The 24,655-nt window shown below is 41.2% G+C and overlaps 1 protein-coding gene across 2 annotated transcripts in view; it reads right to left on the bottom strand.

Annotated features, from left to right (window-relative positions):
• Positions 1–24,655, bottom strand: part of CACNA2D3 (calcium voltage-gated channel auxiliary subunit alpha2delta 3) — an 890,062-nt gene that overhangs the window by 285,189 nt on the left and 580,218 nt on the right. For both annotated transcript variants that reach the window (XR_014021224.1, XM_081287674.1), the window contains exon 13: positions 22,534–22,667. Coding sequence is in view for 1 of the 2 variants with exons in the window: in XM_081287674.1 (XP_081143800.1) it covers positions 22,534–22,667 (134 nt within the window). In the remaining variant the exon portion in view is untranslated. The remainder of the gene's footprint in view (positions 1–22,533; positions 22,668–24,655) is intronic.

The following is a 24,655-nucleotide window of genomic DNA, read 5'->3' on the forward strand; positions in this document are numbered from 1 at the left end:
TGGAGATGTATTTTGAAACGGGAATGAATAGGACTTGTGTTTCCAACGCAATGGTGTAGGTGTCTCACAAAGAGGGTTCTGGGCTACTCTTCCTTGGCACCAACCATGGCTGTCTTCAGTGGGCCTGACTTTCTGTTAACTCACAGGACATCTTTGATGTACAATAAGATAGGCAGTGTATGATCTGCATGTGGGCTGGCTTGCTTCTGAAAGTTCCGATAGCCAATGATGCATGTGTTTTGCTTGTCATTCAGGTAGGTGACGAGAAGCAGTTTATAGCACAACAAAAAGACAAGCCAGTCTCTTAGACTAAACCTAAGAGATCTAACCAGTCATTCATAATATTTTGGGGAATGGTGGACTCCTCTATCAAGGAAATTCATACTCATGCATAAACAATTGGTTTTTTTTTTGTCTGAAATCAAATTTATTGATCCATTACAGATGTTAGCCAGGAAAAAGGACCACTCATGGGACAAATTCCAGGAGCCTCCAACAGTGAAGCTAGGAGGCGTTGGAAAAAATGTCCATCAGATCTAAAAAGCTGGAGTATCTTATAATGAAAATTGGAAGACTGGAAGGTCTAAGTTTTTTTTGACATCGAACCTATTTTGGCTACAGACCAGAGGGACAGGGTTACACCAACGGGTGAAGGCTTGGAAGAGAGCCTCGCCTCTCCAAGAAGGATACCAAGGCACCTAAAGGGTCTTGATAGAATTAATTTATTAATTTTTCTTTGTTTTTTTTCTGCTTCTTAAGAAATTTGCTCTTTTTAGTTATACATGACAGTAGAGTGTATTTTGACATATCACACATACATGGAGTCTAACTTCCCATTCTTATGGTTGTACACGATGCAGAGCTTCACTGGTCGTGTATTCACATATGAATAGAGGAAAGTTCTTTTGGCAAGATGCAGGTGTTTCCATTGTAGCAGAGCAAATAGCAAAAACTGAATAAGAACTCACTCATTCTACCGTGATCAAGTTTTGATGGGAGAAACCACAGGCTCCTTGAAATGCACACATGGCTGGTGCATTTCATAGATTTGTACATCTCCCCATCTACACTAACCCTTCCCTTCTTCATTGGGAGAAGCCAAGGAGCAGATGTTATGTAACACAGTAGAAGAGGAAACCCAAAGTGACATCTCCTGATGCTTTTTCCACGTTTGAAAATTTATTCCACTTCTAGTAGAAACACGTTTTTTTGGCCGGGATATCCTGACAGTGAGACTTAACTTTAATCAACCCAGCCCACGCAGAAGGAAGCTCCATGGTTCTGCTGGTGGCTGCGGGGACTCTGGGGAAGGAGGGTGCTTTCAGGCCTCCAGCCAGCCTCGGTTCTGCTCTTGCTGAAATTTGTTCTGCTCCTGAACATCTTCAACATCCTAAATGCACACTTCCACCTCCCTGCCCAAGAACGCAGAGATGTACAGAACTAGAGCTTTCCCAGGCTTCCCCCCCTCCCAAAAAAAAAAAAAAAAAAAAACAATCTTCAAGGACTTTGGGAAAATGTAGTGGACTTTTGGCAAGATGCAGGTGTTTCCATTGTAGCAGAGCAAATAGCAAAAACTGAATAAGAACTCGCTCAGTCTTGAAAACGTGCTGCCACATTGTCATTCCCTAGTTGCTTGGTTTACTGTTCCTTCTTCTCTCAGAGGGGGAAAATCTGAATTTTTTCCATTGGTCCCATACTCTTCATAGAACAATTCCATTCAGTTCTCTTGTTCTGTATCCTAACAGCCCCAAATCATTTCCCTGAGGAATACCAGTGGTTAGTCTTGAATACAGGGCTGATTTAGAGTTGAACATTTGGAAATTATTGAGCACAAGAGAAGAGATTAAATTTTCTCATCTTTTCTGAGCAATGATAACATAAGTTCATAATGTGAGGGGAAAACAGAGGTCAGTCATCCAGGTTCAGTGCGCATGTCTATAATCCCAGTGGCTCAGGAGGCTGAGGCAGGAGGATTGTGAGTTCAAAGCCAGCCTCAGCAACTTAGTCAGGCCCTAAGTAACTCAGTGAGACCCTGTCTCTAAATAAAATCCAAAACAGGGCTGGGGATGGGGCTAAGTGGTTAAGTGCACCTGGGTTTAATCCCTGGTACCCCCTGAAAAAAATAAACAAGCCAGAGTTTAGTTAAGAAATGTCTAAGAATGTCACTGTTTCCTACAGACCCCATTTGAAGCATCATATGCAAAGGTGCCCCCCAGATGAACTGGACAATGTCCTGGGACATGGGTGAGCCCCAGATACCAGCGTTAATGTATGAGGCAAGGATTTCCTGACTGTTCATCCTGATCCAGTTCTGAGGTTTTTCTATTACTACTACTACTACTACTTTTTAAATTCATTTTAAACTTATGCATTAAAACTGGACATATCAATGGAATACCATATGATATTTGAGACATGTATTTATCATGTAATGTTTAGATCAGGTTAAACCTACTTTTTTCTCATACATTCATCAATTCTTTATGGCAAAAGTTTCAAAATCCTTTCTTCTAGCTTTCTGAAATATACAATACCTTATCACTATCTGAGTCACCCTGCTATACTACAGCACACCAGAACTTCTTGTTCCTCTATAATTATAACCTAGTACCCATTGCTCAACTTTTCCCCCCTCACTACTCTCCTCTTCCCAGCCACTGGAAATCACCATGCTACTCTTCAATTACTATATGATCAACGTTTTTATATTTCCCATATGAGCGAGATTATGTGCTACTTGTCTTGGTATGCCTGTCTTATTTCATTTAACATGATGATCTCAAGTTCCATCCATCTTTTCACGACTAGATTTCATTCTTTTTCATGGCTGAATAGTATCTCATGATGTAGACATACCACATTTTCTTTATTCATTCATCATTTAATAGATATGTGGGTTATTTCCATTTCTTGGCTCTTGTGAATAGTACTACAATGAACACCGGAGTGCAGATATTACTCCAACTTACTGGTTTCATTTCCTTTGGATATTTACCCCCCCCAGTAGGATTGCTGCATCATATAATTCTATTTTTAACTTTCTAAGGAATCTCCATACTGTTTTCCATAATGGCTCTAGTAATTTACATTCCCACCAACAGCACATACGGGCTCCCTTTTCTTTATATCTTCGCCAATCCTTGTTATGGTTCATCTGTTTGACAACAGTCATTCTAGCTCAAAGGGGTGAAATCTCATCATGATTTTGATTTGTATGTCCCTGATGATTAGTGATACTGAGCATTTTTTTCATGAACCTGGTCTTATTTTGAGAAATGTCTACATAGGTCTTTTTTTATCTCCCTGTCCTGGCCTGTCTTCAGGTCACCTTGGCTTGTTCAACTGAGCCTCTGAAGTCTTCACCAACTTGTTGACCCCCTGCTTGACTTGTCGGACTGCTCATGGAGGTAGCCAGACTTACCATAAAAAGTCATTAAAAAGCCCCTAGTGAGTTAGATTCAGGATCCTCAATTTCCTTCAGGAAAGAAAACTATGTGTATCAGGAATAGCATATGATTTCTGACATAGTGACAGCAGTTGGAGTTATACAAATTATAGGATGTGATTACAGTGTTTGCTGTGATAACACCATAAAAATCCTTTTGTGATGTCTAACACATTCAAAATGCAAATTCCAGGATATTTAAAGGCCCATCAAATAGAATTGTTATGACTTTGAGATTTAAACCCAGGAATGCTGGGGTTTCTTTTACGAGTGTGATGAGCCGAGTTTTCCTTCTGTCATTTAATATAGCACAGAGAATGCTCCATGTAAGAGATCCATGCTGCCAAATTTAACGTTTCCTATCTTGGGTTGCCAAGGCTATGGGGAACATAATTCAAGACAAGTTGGGCTCCAGTGTCTTCATCTCTTAAGGCAGGCACTGTGGGAGTTTTTCAAAATTAAGTAGAAATGATATCACTCAGGCTTGTGAGAATAGAAACCACATTTCTACTCCCCCCCCCCGCCCCACAATCTGGCATTCTCCAGACTGTGCACCTCAAGTAAGCAGTGTATGTATGGGTTTGCTCCCTATCAGAGCAAACCTGTGTATGTGGGAGACCCGCCAATTGTGACATAAAACCCAAGAGCAGTCTCACACTCATGCAGATGACCTGGAATTGAGTTCCATTCGTGCCACTCATTACCCCAACTCCTTGGACAAATTCCTCAGTCTCCCTAAGCTTCTGCTATATCATTTGTAAAGTGAACTTAATAGGACCCATCCTTAAAGAGCACCCACCCTGGGGTGCACTTTACCTAGTCCATGATGGTAGCTCTTAGCACCCCAGTTATCCTAACAGTGCTGTTCAGGTGGGGCCCACCTGACTGCACTGGTGGGGAAGGATGCTTCTGAAGGGCACCATCAATTTCCATGGCTCGGCTTTTCCTCCAAAGCCTCCTGGTCCCAACCTGCTGGACACAGCCCAAGATTAGGAGCACAAAATTAAAACTACCCTGAGATTTCATCTCACTCCCATCCTAATGGCAATTATCAAGAATGCAAGTAATAATAAATGTTGGCAAGGATGTGGGGGGAAATGTTCATTCGTATATCACTCATGAGACTGCAAATTGGTGCAGCCTTTCTGGAAAGCAGTATGGAAATTCCTCAGGAAACGTGGAATGGAACCACCATTTGACCCAGTTGTCTCACTCTTTGGCCTATACCCAAAGGACTTAAATTCAGCACATTAAGTGTCACATCCATGACAATATTTACAGCAGATCAACTCACAATAGCTAAACTATAGAACCAACCTAGGTTGCCCTTCAATTAATGAATGGATAAAGAAAATATGGTATATATACACAATGGAATGTTACCGAGCCATAAGGAAGAATGAAATTACGGCATTTGCCAGTAAATAGATAGAACCAGAGACTATTGCGTTAAGTGAAATAAGCCAATCCCCCAAAACCAAAAGCTAAATATTCTCTCTGATATTCAGATGCTGATTCACATTAAAGGGATGGGAGGAGTGGGAGGAAGGAAGGGAGGAAGGGAGTGGGAAAGAAAGTAGAATAAATTGGACATGATTGTCCTATGTTCATATATAAATACACAACCAGTGAAATTCTGCATCATGTACAACCACAAGAATAGGAAGTTATATTCCATGTATGTATGATATGTCAAAATACATTCCACTGTCATTCTAATACATTCTGGCATTGTAATTACTCCTTACTGTAGTCATTTCCAAATGCTATAGCCATAATGACTCCCAAGATAACAAGGGGCGATGACATCCTTAAACCTTTGTTTGATGTTTAGTTTTTCTTCAGTCCTGATCCTGGCATGGAACTTGCAGGCAGCTAAAGGTAGACACACCCCCTGGATCAGAGGACTTCAGGGGCCAAGAGGGAAGGTGACTCTGGATGACTTTCTGCCTGGGAAGAAAGATACATACATGGTCCAGTCTTTTACCTTTTCTTTTGGAGAGTGTCAGAATTTGGCCTGCCTAAAATGAAAGAAATGCAGAATTCCTTCCCCAAGACTCTGTGTATGAAACAACAAAATAACATTGTTATTCCGGATTGTTAGATGATAATGATTAGCATTTATCAAGAGCTTGCTACGTGCTGGGCAGGATGCTGAGCAACATTATCTTTCTTACATCTTCACAACTCAATGAGATCAGGACCATTATTATTCCCATTTTACACACGACAAAAGAAATCTTGAGAGTACATAATAGCACTGATATTGGTATGCAATTTACTGTAGAATGCTTCAGTATAGACAGTGTGACAGAAGAGTAGGTGCTAATTTTAATCTTTATCTCAGAGGTGGTCCATTGCCCTCATCAGGAATATACTTTACCACTACTATTTAATCAAAAGGCTTCATTTCTGACCAACACCAGAGGTTGTTAACAACCATAACAGACAGTAGAAATGAATTCCAATGGGTAAAATTGGAGGTGTCCAATCTATACGGGTTCAATATATTGTAGGGGTCTTGCCTTTCTCTGAATGAACCTACATAAGGACTTTGGGAGCTCTCTCTTTGAAAATAGTGCCCAGGACTGATTTTTAAATAATGTTGCTTTCAGCTGTTGACTCAGGCCTGTAGGTCACCAGGGTCCAAATAGAAGGTAAACACACTTTTGCCAGTAATCCATCTGCTCTGATGCAAGGTGTCATCAGAACCTTGAATAGAAGAAAGGACTGGGATTTGGGAGTTTTCAGAGCATGTGGCTTTTGTGTATGCTTGCTCATACATGTCTGTATTGATGGCAGAATTGGCCTGGGACTTCTTTCATGATGGCCTGGTAATAAGATTGTAAGGGGAATAATTAGAACCTTGTAGCTAAATGCTGGCTGATGCAAAGAATAGCCCCAAATTACTTAACAATTATAAATTACCTAATTGGCTTTGATTGATCACTGCAGGAACTTAAGCTGCATTTTTTAAAACTGAAAATTATGACACCCTAGTGCCCAGTATAGGGACTGGACCCTGAGCATAATAGATATCTGGTCAATAGATAACAAGGTCATCCTACATCTGGTTCCACAAAGGCCACTAAAACAATGATGGCTAAAGAGTAGGCACACTGGTTGGCTGCCCAGCTGGCAGAGAGGGAATATAGTCTATCTCCATAAGAGAACCACAGAGTCCGTACATTCAGCCTTATGTTGGTTTATCATCGCAAGAGAAATGGGAAATTGACAAATTCAATCTAGATTCCATGAAGTCTGGGGAAATCACTAGACCTTACAAAAATGTACATCTCTGCCAATATAGCAGAGGCTGCCGTGAATGTGTGTACTGTGTCCAAGGCACAGCCCTCTCTCAATGTGTTTCTGCATTCCCAGCCACCAATTTTCCTTTCCAAGTTTGTTCTTGTTTGCATTCAGTTGTTCTTGGTTGAAAAATCTGTTCTTAATCATATTAATAGCTAAAATTAAGATTATTTTAACCTTTAAATAACTTGTGTTTAACAAAACCACAGTTCTTTCTAAAAAAAAAAAAAGCCCACACATTTTAATAACAAAATAGTCAGTAATCTCATTTTTCCAAGTTTTTTTAACACAATACAGTTTTGTTTCCTATGCATTGTCATGCAGTGATCGATATTTCCTAACTTGAGAATTCTATGCTTTACATAACAGAAAACTAAATAAGAAGCAGATTGTCAAGTGCTAAGATGGCAGACAGCTGCCAAAATTCTATGATTTCACCCTAGCCTGGGTCCCTTAGTATTCTGTTGCAAAAATCAAAACATTAATTCATTAAGGATTGCTTAGCATCTTCTTCAGGAAACGCACTACCATTCTATCATGATATCAGACTTTATGGGAATTTTTCTTTCCAATCTGACCCAGCGTAATTGGCTGAGCCTGAATAAGGACGGTAATTAGAAGCAGATAGCATTTATATTTTTTGGTGGAGAACTGAGTGCTAATGTTAAAGAAGCTTCATGGATCTAAGTATTTTTCCTGGCCTCTCCCAATATCAAGTTTCTTTGGAGTCTACGTAAATTACGATGATGCCCTACCAGGAAAAAGAAAAAAATCACATTCCACACTTCATCCATAAACCATATCTTTAGCAAGAAAACCACTGTTAGGAACCTTTCCATCAGACCCAAGTACTATAGTATAAACAATATGCCTTAAGCAATCAACCATTTCCCAACATATTGCATATAACAATAATGCATAGAGAAAGAGTGTTGCAGATATCTGGTTCATTCCTGAAGTTTTCCCTGTTCTTCTATCTAACAACAGTGACTGCTACTCAGTGGATAAAGCTGGCAACCATACAAATCAGTTGCTTCAGACCTGAACTTGATCACTCAGCTAAGTTTATAAAAGGAAGGACAAACATGAAAGATTTTGGACACTGTTCTTGGTGCCATGATTGGCCTCGTAGCCAGTATTCTTGGTTACTTCTCTGATTCTTGGGTCTTGTTGTATAATTGTAGGAAAAGTGTAAAGGAGAGCAGGAGAAATAAACCTTAGAAAGTAGCTAACAGAGACAGAAGGCGAGGTGAAGCCTGGGTTGCTTGCTTAGCTTCTGTGAGTTCACACTAAGTACCAACCATGTGGCAGACACAGTTCTAGGTTCTAGGGTTACAACAAGACTTCGCCTTACATTATAACAACTTATATTATTCTTGGTAAAAAAATAAACAAGAAAATAATTTTTAAAGAGGGGGGAGGCACTTAATTGGGGTCCATCTGAGGAAGTCAGGAAGCATCTGTGTGGAGATGATAATGACACGGAGAGCATAGGATAAGCATAGAGCCTTCCAGATGGGATGAGAGGAAGACACTGTTTCTCAAAGCAGGAGCAGCACGTGCAGTGGTCTAGGTAAGAGAGAACATCAGGTTGGTTCTTGAGACCACATGAATATGTGACGAGTTCCAAGCTGAACGGGAGCATGGAATGAAGAAAGGCCATGTTGAAAGAAGCAATATGGAGTCTGGTTATCAACTGCTTCAAATGCTTGGGACTTAGGACCCCCTGGAAGGTTTTGACCCAGTGGTTATCGTACCATACTTTAATTATCCTCTAATTTATAAGTTGACATTAAAAATAGCTCAACTGCAGGGAGCAGTGGTGCATGCCTGTAATCCCATTAGCTAGGGAGGCTGAGGCAGGAGGATCAAGTTCAAAGCCAACCTCAGCAACTTAGCGAGGCTCTGAGCAACTCAGTAAGACTTTGTCTCTAAATTATATATAAAAGGGGCTTGGAATGTAGCTCAGTGATCAAGTGTCCCTGGGTTCAATCCCCAATACTCCACTTCCCAAAAAATAGTTCAAGTGTTTATAAAGCTCTTTCAAACTAGGTTTTCTAATGCTTTTCAGAGGCAGAGAAGAAAAAAAATAATCTAATTTGATCTCACCATGACCCTGCCCTGATAAAGTATAAGGACAGTGCTTCCCATTGATTTGATTCTATCCATTGGAATACCAGGGGAGATTCACTAATAAAAGGTATGCTTGAACCCTGTCTTTCTTAAAGGAAGGACCCTTCATGTGGAAGCAAATGCTGCTTTAACAGTGGGCTCAGACAGAGAGAAGCAGGCTGTGAGGTGAATACCCTATTCTTGCTTCACCTCGGGTCACTTTTCATTTGATCCCTTCAGAGAAGCAATCAATGACAAGAGTATTTAATAGTCTGTTCCAACACTGAAAAGATGTTGCTATTCCAGGTTATCTCATTAAGCATAATGGGCATTGATTTGAAAACATGTTCCCTTTCCCCGAATAAACTGCTGTCCATATTTTTCCTCTTTTTGTTCAGAACAAGAGAGAATTTTCCCTGAGGAACTGGCACTGAGCATCATGTTTGGTTTGGACATCTAATGAGAGTGCACATCACCAGCAGAATATGGTTGGAAGGTGCCCCTGATTGCCATACCATTCATGAGTGGCTCTGAAAGCCACCAAGACAAGAGCAGACAAAGGAAACTTGTAAACAGAATCAGGTTAAGACCCTAAGGCAGGTGAAACAATCTTGTCCACAACATCTTTGAGCTTTGGCCTCCGAGATGATACACTTATACTTGGCACATCAATTCTTTTGGAATAAAAGACTTGAATAGTTCACATGGAGAAAAATCTTGTGTACCACAAGAGAAGGGAAACTGGCAGCTTCCATCAAACCACAGGCTGATTCCCTGGGATTATTTTAATTGTTCTTCATGCTGGTAATAAGAGGAATGTGTTCATTTCTATCAAAATCATGTCAAAGCATGAGAATCAGCTCTAAGAATCTAAGCTGCCCAAATATCTGGGCCATGAAGAGGAAAAAAAAGCAATACAGATTTGGTTGTAGAGGCCAATATACCTCCCTTAATTTTCTGAAGGCACAGGGAGAGGGGTTCCTACCACCCATGCAGCCAGGATGGTATATGGAGGAAAGTCAAGGCGGGTAGAAGAATGGGGTGGGGTCAGGGGCTCACTTGTTTTGAAAACTTGGGCTAAAAAGAGGCTTTGACCTCAAAGAACAGGTGAGAAGATATGCTCCTGAAGATTAATGCTAGAGCCTATTTGAGCTGCAATTTGCAGAAGCTTGCCCAGAAAAACAAAGGTCTAGAAATGCCAGCTCCTTCAGATTCCAAGCACTGTCTCTTATCCATACATCTTTCTTACAGAAACAGTTATGGACATTCCTGTCTGATCTATTTCTATCATGTGATCCTTCCTGAAACACAGCTGATTAGATAAGTAGACTTCAGGCCTCAGTGGAACTATCGGCCACAGTATATGATTTGCTCAGAAATGTAAATTCAGATATATAGAGTTCATCTCTGTCGGGTTTGAACCAGACATCACAAAAGGCCAGGACCTGGAGGAAACCACTTTTTTTTTTTTTGCACCAGGGATTGAACCCAGGGGCGCTTAACCACTAAGCCACATCCCCAGCCCTGTTTTTGTATTTTATTTAGAGATAGGGCCTTGCTGAGTTGCTGAGGGCTTCACTTGAGTTGCTGAGGTTGGCTTTGAACTTGTGATCCTTCTGCCTCAGCCTCTTGAATACCACCAAGGGATTACAGGTGTGTGCCACTGCACCTGGCTAGGAAACCATGTTTTACACATGACTGACCTGTTTTGTAAAGAATTTAAAAATTACAGCAGATGCTTGAGACAGTGTGGCTCCAGAAAGAAAGAACAAAGAGAGGGATCATTTGCTCTTAGCAATTGCCTACTCCTTCTACTCCCTCTCCCCGCTGAGGTGCCCCTGTATCCACCCAATCAATCTCTCCTAGTTCGAGTGGGTTCCCCTTTTCCTAGAGCTTGTGTTTTCTAGGAGGTGATATAAGTACATTTTAAATGACCTGAAGCAACAGCAAAATATAAGGCAGAGATATTATAAAACACTAACATAGCCAGGCGTGGTGACACATGCTTGTAATTCCAGCAGTTTGGTAGGCTGAGGCAGGAGGATCGAGAGTAGTTCAAACCAGCTTCAGCAACTTAAACAATTCATTGAGAATCTGTTTCTAAATAAAATATGAAAAAGGGCTGGGGATGTGGCTCAGTGGTTGAGTGCCCATTGGTTCAATCCCTGGTACCTAATAATAATAATAATAATAATAATAATTATTATTATTAGAGTAGCCTTTTGAACCTGACTTTCTAATACCACCAGTGACATAAGCTCCCAACTCCCATAATTATCTTTCCTAACTGGACCCAACCTTGATGTAAACACAAGGGTACAGCACACAATCCCCAGTAGCACATTCCCACACTGCCATTAAGAGAGATTGACCTGTGAGGATGTGGAATACCACCAAGGATCTGCAGTGACAAGAAGGAGCCGAGAAGTGCTTCAGAGCCTCCCTGGGCCCTCAGGAGGTAGTGAAGCAAATGGGGTTCCATGATCCCTTTCCCCAATATCTACCACAATAGTCTGCTTCTCTGAATTTTATGCACTAAGGATCCATGGAAACATTTGACCAGAAAACGGGATCCTTTGCTTGAAAATATGATAGCATAAAGAACACTGTGCTGACATGACACATGATCTCTTGGGCATGGATGGTTTTGACTCCTACAGACAAGTTCTGTGAAGGACTCTATACTTCTCAATTCTCCCTGCATCAATTTCCTTGGGGACCGGTTTTGTCCTACTTTAGTGAGAATCAGCCCATCAATTAGTATCCCATCTCACTCTCAGCATGGGGATGTGAACCAAACAGTCCTCTCTATCATCAACTTGGTATATATGCTGAAAGAGAAAGGGCTTATAAACATAAATGAAAGTCAGGGGACAGTAGAGGCAATATAAAGAGTGCCTGCCTGGAAATAAAGTCAACTAGTAACAAGGAACAAGTCAAAAAAATATGGAATCAAGCTGGGTGCAGTGCACACCTGTAATCCCAGAGGCTTGGGAGGCTGAGGCAGGAGGATCACAAGTTCAAAACCAGCCTCAGAAACTTTGCAAGGCCCTAAGCAACTTAGTGAGGTCTGGTGTCTAAATAAATTTATTTTAAAAAAGGGCTGGGAATGTGGTTAAGTGGTTAACCACCCTGGGTTCAATCTTTGGTACCAATAAAATAAGGAGTATGGAATTCAGTCTAGCCTTGCCTCAAGACAGAACTACAAAGACATCCTGCTTCTAAGAGTCAATAATACTCTTTTTGACTTTTGCTACTTTGAGTTAGGAGTTACCCCTTGTAGACAAAGAATACTGAACAATCTGGGGCTTATGGGTCTCACCCAATTCTCTATGGCAGAGAACAGAATCATTGAACGTCACAGAAACACAAAAGTGGAAACAATAATCCCAAAACCCCTAAATCTCTTTAATATTTAGCCCTAAGCTTTTGCACTACTACACAGTCATCCATATAGAGTGTTATAACATCGTTTCTATTGATAGTATTTTTATACCATTGGTTTGTAGTTTTGTAACACTAACACTGAGGAGAACAGAAAAAAAAAGGTTGAGCTCAGGATTTTAAAAAATCATTTAATAGAGAAATCTAGCAGCAAATGGAAGAGGAAAACATTTGCATGGATGTAACTGGTACCCCAAATCAGGAAGACACTCATATTTTTAGCATCAGCCTCTCCTGGCAAAATATAAGTAATTATAATAGTAATCTGTTTCAATGGAAATAAAGTACTGTAATATTTATAGTCTGTGCCAGAGTTATAATGACTGTGGGGCCAGAAGTGAAGTATCACAGCATGCTCCACATGTTTTTAACACGGTTTCTAAAGGCTCTGGAGGCTATTAAATTTAATGAACCCATCTGCTATGAAATAGAGGTCCCAACATAATCAGTTTCTGCCATGCCATGTAATGCCGATGGCATTATCTGTTCCAAACCCAGCAGGACTGTTTGTGTTTCTCTTTACGTGTGTCTTTTTGCTTTGAAGATGGCAACTTCTTTGATATGCAGCGGTGTCTAGGAATAACACTGTACATTCAGTCTCCAAGCTCCAGCAACATTGCTTCCCAGGCCTTCAGCCCCGTGAGTAATTGTTTCTAGGCTGTATGAGGTTGTAGCTTAACACAATCACCCAAATGACTCCTAAATGGCTCAGGTGCCATGCCTGGATGGGAAACCGAAGCAAATGTACCATTTATCAAATGCAAAGCATTTTCTCCAAGTTTAGACTTGGGCGGGGGGGGGGGGGGGGTGAGGAGGAGGGAATACACGTCCAATTTGCAAATGCAACTAAATTGGTTTGGAAGTTCCTACAAATTGCCTCCCGAAATGCATTACTAGCAAATGGGAGGGGCAGCGGGGCTTGGTAATGAATTCTCATTATTTTAAATGGTCACATTCCTACTGTTTCTAAAAGATTTCTTTGCTTCCCTTCTGTGTGTCACTGTGGTCTGTGCAAACCTCCCCTGGAGGGGGTTGATCAGGCTGTGGATGCTTCCTGGGTTAGATAATGCTTGTATCCTGCAAAGCAAGTCGGGGTAGTAATCCCAAGCTGATTGAGTCCCAACCGCCACAGCACAAGTCATTTGCTTACCAAATGGAACAAATTCCATTGTTAATGATTTCTTTTGCTCTGCACCTAAGAGATAATGACTGTGCATGACTTGTATTCGGATAAGAAGGCTATGAATTTCAGAATGCTGGTGTTTGCTGTTTTGTAAATTCATACATGAGATCTTATTAGATTAAACATAATTAATGTTGTTAACATTAATTCATTTATTTGGTCTTCACCAGGAAAGCAAATTGAAATAGAATAGGCAAGCCAGAAACAGAATATTCTAACAGACTGGTAGCAATAGGCCAGGAGGATGGGCCCTAAAAGGAAGTTTTGTCTGATTCTAGAACCAGGCTTGATCCAAAGCAGCTTTTGACTCTCATGTGCAAGAATCCAAATTCAGCTTCTGTTCACAGTTCAGCTTTTTGTTGAACTTGTCCAGACCTAGAACAGTATGAATCATTATATAATTAATAAAAAAAGAGTTCTGTACTCATAGGTCCTTTTAATCTATTCATTGAAGTCTTAAATCAATTACATGATTATATTTGTTGCTGCTAGATTCAACGATAATAACTGACGAGTCAAACAAGCAGGAATCCCTTTTGCCTTAACTACCCAGATAATTAAGGAGAAAGAAGACTAAACATCAAATTAAGCAAACTTAAGGGATCAAGTGTTCTACTTCCTTAGTATTTGGTAGAAAGAAATCAGTAGCATCATAGGTCTTCTGATTCTAAAGAAATCAAAAACAATTTCAGACTACAATGTAAGGAAGAGATCCAGACTTCTGAAAACATCAGGGATGAGCAGAAACATTATGAGCTAGTATGGACACAGATGCTCTAAAACTTTATCTGAACAAAGAGGTGGGGTTTTCTCTCTTTTTGTTTGGTTTTCGTACCAGTGATTGAGGCCAGGGAGACTTAACCACTGAGCCAAATCACCCAGCCCCTTTTTGTATTTTGTTTAGAGATGGGGTCTCACTGAGTTGCTTAGCAGCTCACTAAATTGCTGAGGCTGAATTTGAACTTGCAATCCTCCTTCCTCAGTCTCCCGAGCCACTGGGATTACAGGCATGCACCACTGTACCCGGCATTATTTCTTATTTTGAAACAGGGTCTTACTATGTTGCTTAGGGCCTCACTAAGTTGCTGAGGCTGGTTTTCAACTTGTGATCTGCCACTGCATCCAACTGGACAGAGAGTTTGCAGGAGGAGGTATGGGTGCATCTTCTTCTGGTCTTATCTCTCTTAACCAGAGCACAGGGACAGAAGCTGTGGTGGTACACAGCATTCTAAAATGGCCATCACTATTTCTGCTCCAACAGGTACATTCCCATAAAATCCCTTCCCCTTCAGGGTACATGGGATACTGCTCGAATAATTAGATTACTAATCAGCTGACTTCAAGTTAATGAAAAGAGAGATTAGGCCAGTTAGGTCTCACCTGATGGAAGAAACCTTTAAAAGAAGGTGAATCACCCTAGAGAGACACATTGGCTAGTCTAGAAAGCAAACAGCATTTCATGACTATGTCTAGGGGCCACACAGTAAGGAAATGCAGGTAATCGGGATTTCCAGTGAGTGGTTCCCAGTGAGTAAGAAGATGAGACCTTGGTCCTCAACTTCAGGGAACTGAATTCTGCCAACAATCTGAGAGAGCTGGGAAGAGAATTCTGTACTGCAGAGGAAGCCTGCAGGTGTTGTGGAATGAACTGATCAATACAATCTGTTTTAGGTATAGGTTATAGACCATAGTAATAAGATTTTGATAAGTAAGATAACAGAAACGATAGGTAAATATGTGTGTGTAGGCCATAAGTTTAACTAGAGTCTTAAGTAAGCATTAAATAAGTTACTAATACTGGTTATGTAAAGCAATTTCTGTGGCAACACTACCTGATCACTTGTAACAGTTCCCTCCTTGCTGGAGTAGAAAGGATGGAGTCACTATGGCTACATGAGCAAACAGGTATGGCTATAGGGACTCCATCTCAGCTGTTCTAGATTCCACCTTAGTTTTTCTGTTAATGCTCTCGTGAAGAGACAGCTGCAGGACCCATTTCTGAGAAAACAAGATGAAAACTATTTGCTGCTAAATTCCAAAAATATATTGTCTTCTGTACTTTGAACCCCACAAAATGTACTCAACCCAGGATATGGTGGTCTTGGTGACCTATATGACTTTGAAGTAGATTCTCGCCCCAGCTGACCACCTGCTCCACGGTTGTCTAACACTTGCTTAAACCCAGGATGTGGGGGGCTGAAGACATAGCTCAGTTGGTAGAGTGCTTGCCTAGCATGCACAAAACCCTGGGTTCAATCCCCAGCACCACAAAAAAAAAAAAAAAAAAAAAGAAAAAAAAAAAAGAAAAGAAAACCAAGATGTGGCCATGAAATTGCTGTTCTCCCATAGAGCATCAATTTCAAGGGGTGACAGTCCCTGGCCAGGTAAATAAAGCTCTCTAATTGGTTTCAAATTCGGACTCTGAGTGTTTTCTGAGTGGTCTCCCTATAAAATAAGGAGTCAACTCGTAACGACCTGCAAGCCACTAGCTAAGGTTCAGCCATCCATACTGAGACTCTAGACCCTTGAGATAACACTCTGTATTGTCTAGAGCAGGGCCGACTGATTAACTGGCCATGGAGAATAAACAGAGCTCTCTGGTGATGGTGAGTGTGTCTGTGGTCCTAGCTAAAAATCACAACTCTCAGACCCAATAGTGGCCCTCCATTTTGTGTCTGGGAAGACCATTTTCCCTCCTGGAGCATAGAGCTCTGGGAAGCTATCAAGAAACAACAGGACAGGAAACAGATACTAACCCCAAAAAGGAGAGTCTGTTTAAAAACTACCCATAGCCAAGAACATAAATTCACACTAGATTTCCAGAAGTTGGGAAATAATTATAGGTAGTATTTATTGCTTTATCACCATTTATAGATGTTCGGCTCTTTGAGGCAATTCTGGAAGGCAGGTTTCATCCCGATTTTATAATGCAGAGAACAACACAGATGTGAAGTGAGTAGCTTCAGGTGACAGAGCCGACACAGAATATCTTTTTTTTTTTTTTTTAGTTTTCAGCGGACAACATCTTTGTTTGTATGTGGTGCTGAGGATCGAACCCAGGCCTCACGCATGCCAGGCGAGCGCGCTACCGCTTGAGCCACATCCCCAGCCCCGAGACACAGAATAGATGTGCATCTCAAACCTAGGCTTTTGTTTTAACTCTAAAATCAGTACTGTTAGCTCACAATCTAAGGTAGGTGTCTAAATATAAAAACAAATCCAAAGTTACCAATAAAACCAGATTATTAAAATGAAGTTTGTTTTACTCAGTTTTTTCACTGCTGTGACTAAAAGACCTAATGACCGGAACAATTATAGAGGGGGAAGAGTTTATCTAGGGGGCTCACGGTTTCAGAGGTCTCTGTCCATAGACAGCAGGCTCCTTTCCTAGGGGCTCGAGGTGAGGCAGAACATCATGGCAAAAGAGTGTGGCAGAGGGAAGCATTTCAGAGGTCTCTGTCCATAGACAGCAGGCTCCTTTCCTAGGGGCTCGAGGTGAGGCAGAACATCATGGCAAAAGAGTGTGGCAGAGGGAAGCAGCTCACATGAAGATTAAGAAGCAGAGAGAGACTCTAGACTCTCTGGATATACCCCAAAGGAATGCCCCCAATACCCTATCTCCTCCAACCACATCCCACCTGCCTTCAATTACCATTCAGTTAATCCCATCAGGGGGTTAATTCACTGAATGGGTTAAGGCTTTCATAACCCAATCATTTCTCCCCCAAACCTTCTTGCACTGTCTCACACTTGAGCCTTTAGGGAGGAACCTCACATCCAAACTATAACAGGATTGGCCACCAGCTTCAATGTTAGGCACTCCAATCTCTTCTTTTTGCAAGATGGGTCACATTAGGGCAAAGTTTGTTTGGGACAATCCTGTATGAGTCAGGACAGTGACAAGCTCAAGTCTTAATCTCCTATTCTGACCCCAAACCAGATGATGATAGATAGGTGGAGGGGTCCTGTAGAACCCAGGCCCAGAGGGAAACTTTGTAGAGATTGTGACTTCCTGGTGAGAAGCAGCCATTGGAGCAGCCTTCTCCTTACCCATAGGTCGGTACAGAGGAGGAAGGACCCTCACACATCCCCATGAACCCAATGTGCTTCTCAACTTTACAGAAATGAGAAAGACTCTCAGGAAATTCTACCCAGGGACTTATCTGTCAGTTCTATTGGCCAAGAGACAACAACAGATGCTTGGAATGCACAGCGACCATGCTATTTTGGGGGTAACCAGAATCTCAGGTGTAACCTTTATGAACATCAAAGGGTTCTTGGAGAGGTAAGATAAATGAGCTTTGTCACCTTGGCTTACCAACTGTACTCAATAAGGAGCCCCTTAAAACATTATTTTATCTTAAAGTAAGTAAAGGTGATTATGACATAGACTATAAATTTCATATAAAGGTTTTACCAAAACACAAGAGCTCAGAGGCAGCTCTTATGACCCCTGACCATTGGCCTCGACTTTTGCTGTCAGAGACTGTTTAGTGGAAAAGCTTGAGTAGTAGTGGTTTCTCCCTCTCTAATAATTGCCCCCCATATAAACCCAGGCATGTATATAATTAAATCAATACAATAATTGAGTTCAGTGATTAACATAATCTCAAGCAAGACACTGAATTAATATGAAGCTTTACTTCCTTATGAGCTTTATGTTCAGCAGGAGCCTCAGGTCCTATCTCTTTAGCCAGAATATCATATACGAATGACAGACACATCCTTCTCTGCAGGTGTAGGATGGCATCTGCTTCTCATTACTGATGCTAATTTTGATGACCTGCTCAAGATGTTGTCAGGATTCTCCCACTATATACTATGCTAGACAGTGTAGACAGGATCCTACTGTACACCCTCACCCCCACAGTTAACACAAAATCTCTAGGAAAGCTCTTTGAGACCCCCCCAAAATATCCTGCTCATCATCAAATGCTCCCCCTAGATTTACCATCCATTGATAACCTTTGCCCTAAATTAGATTTTGCTAAAATGGTTACAAAATGGTGATTTTCTAACTCTCGATTTTCTAACTCTGGATGGCATGTCGCACCGTGTTCTTTCCCATTCAATTCTCCATTTGTTTCATCTGTTTGAATTTTATTTACCTATTATCAGTAAGAGCACATCCATTTCTATTTTATTCAACAAGTTATAATCCATTGTTGTCATTCTTCATTATGAGGTGTAGCTTGTCCCAGATGTGAGCAACGAGAGTCCCTTTATGATGATTCCTCTGTCTGCCATGTCCTTTTGACATGACCACATTATTTTCAGGATATCCTTAGCTTCTGTTGCAAAATGCTCCAGTCTTTTTTTAATTTTTTTTTTATTTTTTGTGGGGGCAAGTTGCACTTTACCTAATCAAGCCCTGGCATTAGTAGTTTCTCTGAAGAATCCTGGTTCCCTTTAGTGAAGTATAATCTGGGTCTCGGATGAGTTCATTGCTAGTTGGGTGCCATGGCTTCTGGCTCCTTCCAACGGACAGAGTTGGGATTTCACTCTAAAACCTTCGATCCAGTCTAATCTCATGGGAACCATCTGCCTTGTCTTTACTCATTTCCACAGTTGTTCAATCTCAAAATGCTCATGAAAGAGGATCCAGAATTGCTAAACCCATATTACTACAAAAGAAGCCAAAAGAAGTTTAAATTTATTTGCAGTTTGTTTTGTCCTCCATTGATTGAGGGGTAGACAGTGGATGTACTTTATTCAAGATGTCTGAGACACTGGAATTTAATATTGTCTATTACTACATATCAAAGATTAATTCTAAAAGTTAGTTTTTTGTTTTGTTTTGGTTTCTCTTTTTCCCCCTTTTTCTGGTTAACTTTGTTATTCAATTGAAATATAGTGGCATTTGTGGTCTTATTTGCATTTAATTTTTAGATTTTCCTTTGTTCTTGCTATCTAATTTTAATTTTTGAATGCACAGAACACATGCTTTCAAATGTCAAAATTAAGCCAGAGGTGGGAGTACACATGTGTAATCCCAGAAACCCAGGAGATTGAGGTAGGCAGATCACAAATTCAAGGCCAGTCTCAGCAGCTTAGCAAGAACCTCAGAAACTTGGTGAGACACTGTATCAAAATTTTAAAAGGACTAGGAGTTTAACTCAGTGGTTCAGTGCCTCTGGACTCAATTTCCATTACACTCCCCCACAATAATGGCAAAAAATACATTCAGACCTGTGTCAATTCTTTCCCAATTCCTTTCCTTCTGTACCCCTCCCACTTCTCCTCCTCCTCCTCCTCCTCCTCCTCCTCCTCCTCCTCCTCCTCCTCCTCCTTCTTCTTCTTTTTGTCCCAGGGATTGAATGTAGAGGTTCTGAACCACTGAGCCACATTCCCAGCCATTTTTTTTTAAAATATTTTATTTGGAGACAAGTTCTCCTGAGTTTCTGAGGCTGGCTTTGAACTCGCAAGCCTCCTGCCTCAGCTTCCTGAGTTGCTGGGATTACAGGTGTGCACCACCACACCTAGCTCCCTACCACTGTCTTGTATGTGACTAATTCTGTTGGTTTCTGATTTATCCTGCCTATCTTTCTGAGATATATATATATATATATATATATATATATATATATATATATATATATATATCTTCTTATTTACTCCTCTTTCTTATACAAAAGGTAGCCTGCTATACTTACTTGGGCATTTTACTCCATCTACTTAGCAACGTATCCTGGAAATCATTCCATATGAACCAATGGAGACCATTCTCACTCTTGGTTTTAACACTGACTCCACTAGGTGTAGCTTTCAGTTTATCTAATCCATCTTATATGTTTGAACATTTAGGTAGCTTCCAATATGTGGAAATGACAAGCAATTCTTCAATGAACAAATCTGTCTGTATGTATGTTTTATATTGTTAGAGGTTCATCGTCAAGGTTAATTCTGAGTAGAATTTTCCGGGACAAAGGGCAAATGAAAATTCCTCCCCCCAAATGCCCCATTCTATACTATACCATGTACTAAAGCCTCTCTACCCCACAGCCTCACCAACACAATGCATCAATAAGTTTTTAATTTCTATCAGTCTGAAGGTGAGAAATAGTATTTTACTATAGTGTAATTTTTTATTTTTCTTACTGTGAATGAAGTTATGTAGTTTTTCAAATGTTTAAATACCATTTTTATTATCTTTTGTCTTTTGTGAATTGTCTTTTGCTCATTTTTTTCTATGATAATATTCGGGGTTCCCCATCAATTTTTTAAAGTTCTTTATATAATTGGATTTTTAATTCTTCCATGTTGCAAATATGTTCCCCTTTTCACTTTGCTTAGATACCCTAAGGCATGTTTTGACTTGCCAAAGTTGCTTTTGTGTTTCGTTTTGTTTTTGTTTTAAATAGTCAAAATTAATCCTTCTTCTTCTTGCCTCTAGATTCAGGAATCTTGGGTAGAAGCCTTTTCCCAAATTGAGGGCACAAAGGAATTCACCCAGGTTTTCTTCTGGTGCTTGTATGGTTTAATTTTTTAGCATTTATCTCAGGATTTCTTTCCTGGATAAGCTGTGAATATCAGAATTAATTTTCTTTTTCTTTAAATGGTTACCCAATTTCCACAAAGACGTTTATTTATTGCAAAGCCCATCATAGCCCCATTGATCTGAGATGCTGGCTTTATCATACACTAAATCCCTGTATGTAGTTCCGTCAGTGTTTGGACCTTCTATTCTACTGATGTCTGTCTCTCTAGATCCTAGTACCATAATGCTTGTTCACATCATGTTATAACATAAAATATTTATATTGATAAATAGAATGACCAATCTGACACTGGGTTTACATATAAAACCAATGGTTCACAATAAAACCAATTGCTTCAGTACTGGTCAGCTGTATTCCTCTTCCTTCCGGATTTTTCTGGCTTAGTCGATCACAGCAAACAAGAGGAAAACTATCACTGCTGCTGTTGTTGTCACTATCGGTGATACAGGGCCACCACAAATAGGATAGCCTAACTATTTTGTTTCTGATTCAAAATCAAACTAGGATTAGACTCTCAAACTGATAAGAGTTCAAGAAATCCCCAGATACCAAAGGGGTACTCTACATTTACCTGGGGCCAGGTGCCTCTCCTTGGGGAAGGGGTGCACCTTCTTGACCAGGAGACACCCTTATCTCAGAGGTCCTACTGTATGTCTGAGGTAGCTAAGCTGCTGTGGCCTGGCTGGGGTCGAGGTATCCCCAACATGGGTTCCCATACACTGTTCCTGCCCTTGATTTGTCTGCAGCTATCAGAAATGTGGCAGGAACACAACATCCCAGGGAGAGAAAAGCTGGTCCTTGGCAGCCATCAAGATCCCTCCAAGGACAGCTGTGTCTGGGTTACAGTGATTAATGTGATGTTAATCCCAACAAAAATGACAGCAGAGGGGTCCTGCCAGAAGGTTTACAATCAGCAATTGAAAAATGCCTCTTCCATCTGACTCATCATCCCTGTGAAAAATCACCCTGAAATAACAAGAAGAGTGGCCAAGGAGCAAAGTCCCTCACGTTAAGCTCCTTTAGCCTCACCATCTTCTGCCTGGAATTCAGCTTTTGAATGAGCTCCTGATCAGAGCTCACACGGCGATGCTTCATCTCAGGAAGAAGACGTGACTTCGACCTCTGTGGTAGCTCTGGTTTATTTTTGGAACCAACTGCATTCGCCTTCCAATTGAGACCTAAAGATGTATTGCCAGGCCTGGGCCTCACATGTAACGAGGGCTGAATCTAAGAACGTGCTTCGAATCTTTGCAGAAAGGAGGGGGATTGGTGAACAAGAAAGGACACACGCCAAAAAGTGACTTGTCTGAACTGATCAGACACCTTTAGAAGCACATGTCACATTCTCAAGACATTGGTCACCAACCTTTCTTGCCAAGGCAAACAACACAAACCGTGTATCCAAACGTGGAAGATGTCATCAAACCCCATAAATGAGGAAGAATGATACAATTGCTCTTCTCTGAAACGAACACAGGAGAACTCTCTAATGGTGAGATGAAGGTCAACCCCAGCCTCATTCCCAGGGCCCAAGAACTCACGGTGCTGTCGATGTAAGCTTCGGTCCACACCACGTCATGCTCTTGGTCTATGACTTTGGGCCTGCTGAGCACATGGAGGTACTCCATGACATTTTCCTGCACATCAGCCAAGGTGGAGATCTGGGTAAAAAATCCTGCCAAAATCCAAGGGAGGACATATTTAGTATCACATAGGAAAGCCTACAACAGGGAGCATGCATATGGGGTGCCTTCATGCCCTCTGGCTAAGTTTTTCCTTTTTAAAGTGCTAAATCTCCATATCCACCATCAATCCATTCAGGAGTAGTATGTTCATGTTAGAAAGTGTAATCAAGCTGGGTGTGGTGGTACACACTTGTAATCCCAGCTACCGGGAAGGCCAAGGCAGGAGGGATTGCAAGTTTGAGGTCAGCCTCAGCAGCTTAGCAAGACTCTGTCTCAAAATAAAAAAATAAAAAGAGCTGAGGATGTAATTTAGTGGTAGAGGCCCTTTAGGTCCCAATCCCAGCACTGAAAAAGAAAAGGAAAATATGGTCAAGCAAAGAGAATAAAATAAATCCACCAGAAATCCACCTCTCAGAGGTGGGGGCACTCTCCAAATACCATTTTGTAACCTTTTTTTTCTTCATATTAGTGAACTCATTTCCCAGCCACAAGTATTCAAGACTATCTCATTTTTTGTAATTTTAACAAAAATAGTTATGATAAATTTTTGAGTGCTTACTAAATGTCACAACATTTGCTAAACACTCATTGATATACTTTGTCTTATTTATTTTATTTTATTTTATTTTGGGGGGGGGACTGGGGATTGAACTCAGGGGCATTCGACCAGTGAACCACATCCCCAGCCCTATTTTTTTATTTTATTTAGAGATGGGGTCTCACCGAGTTGCTTAGCGCCTCATTAAGTTGCTGAAGCTGGCTTTAAACTTGAGATCCTCCTGCCTCAGCCTCTCAAGCTACTGGGATCACAGGTGTGCACCAGTGCTGCCGGCTTCATTTATTCTTGACGACATGACATAGCAGAGATGACTGTGCCCATGATAAAGGTAAGATGACTGCAGAGGATGGCAAAGGATATGTCTTTGGCCCATGTTTCACCAGCGTCAAGCAGCAAAATACAAAAAGTTGAACACAGGCCTAAGAGTGGCTTCATCTCTACCTTTTATTCCTAGGAATTTTGCCCTTGTATGTTTGAGGCTGAAATTCCTGCTCGAACCCTGCTGGTCAGACTTGCCCTCGAATATGCTGGGTAGACAAGGTTTCTAGGCAGCAGAAAAAGTCTGAAGAGAGTTCTTGTCCTGCAGAAGAGAATGTCACTGGGCTCCGGAGTGATGGGGCCCTGCTATAGGCCTCTTAAGCTTGGAGTTCTATGGGCTTTTGCTGTGGGATGGGAGATGTTGGAAAGGAGAGGAAGAACTGAGCACAGGCCTGGTTCCCTGGGAGGGAGTCCTTTGTTCAAGCTTTTATGGAATATTTTCTCCAGCCTAACACTGGAGGAGGGGGGAGTAACAAGATGAGCAAGGTCCCTGCCTCTGAGGGCCTGGAAGATCTGCCTAAGCAGTAACAAAATAGAACAATCTACATTAAACTAAGGCACACAGCAGGGAGAGCCCATTGAATTCAGCTACCCTGAGGGTCAGTGTCGCTGAGAGCTGAGGAATGAGGACCAGTGAGGTAGAAGAGGGACTAAGGAGCAACCAGGAGAGCAAAACCAGAGAGGTCAGGCCCTTTCTGGAAACTGTTTTTAGCTCAGAATAGCTGGGGCAAAAGAGGGTAAAAATAGGGTGTTTCTACATCAAAGAATGAGCAAGGGATTGGCACGTCCAAGCTTGGGGAAGAGTTGAGACTGTTTCCTAAAGGCAGGTGATCATGAAAGGACTTTCAGCTGGGGACACCAGGTGATCACAGATTCACGTCTCCTCCTCATGCTGCTAAATAAGGACCATACCTGCTCCTGCTGACCAAGTTAATCAGAAAGATTAACTTGTTGCTGTGAAGCCAGATCTGTCACCGCACTTTGCTACAACATTTACAGAATCTCTTTGTGTCTAAAACAAGACCCCCGAGTAAGGAAACACCAGCCCTTCTGTTGTCCAGGAAGGGTCGAGACCCTCCCGGAGTATTTCCAAACAAAAGC

The sequence above is a fragment of the Spermophilus citellus genome (genome assembly GCF_964194105.1).
Source record: "Spermophilus citellus genome assembly, chromosome: 3".
In the NCBI taxonomy this organism is placed as follows: Eukaryota; Metazoa; Chordata; class Mammalia; order Rodentia; family Sciuridae; genus Spermophilus; species Spermophilus citellus.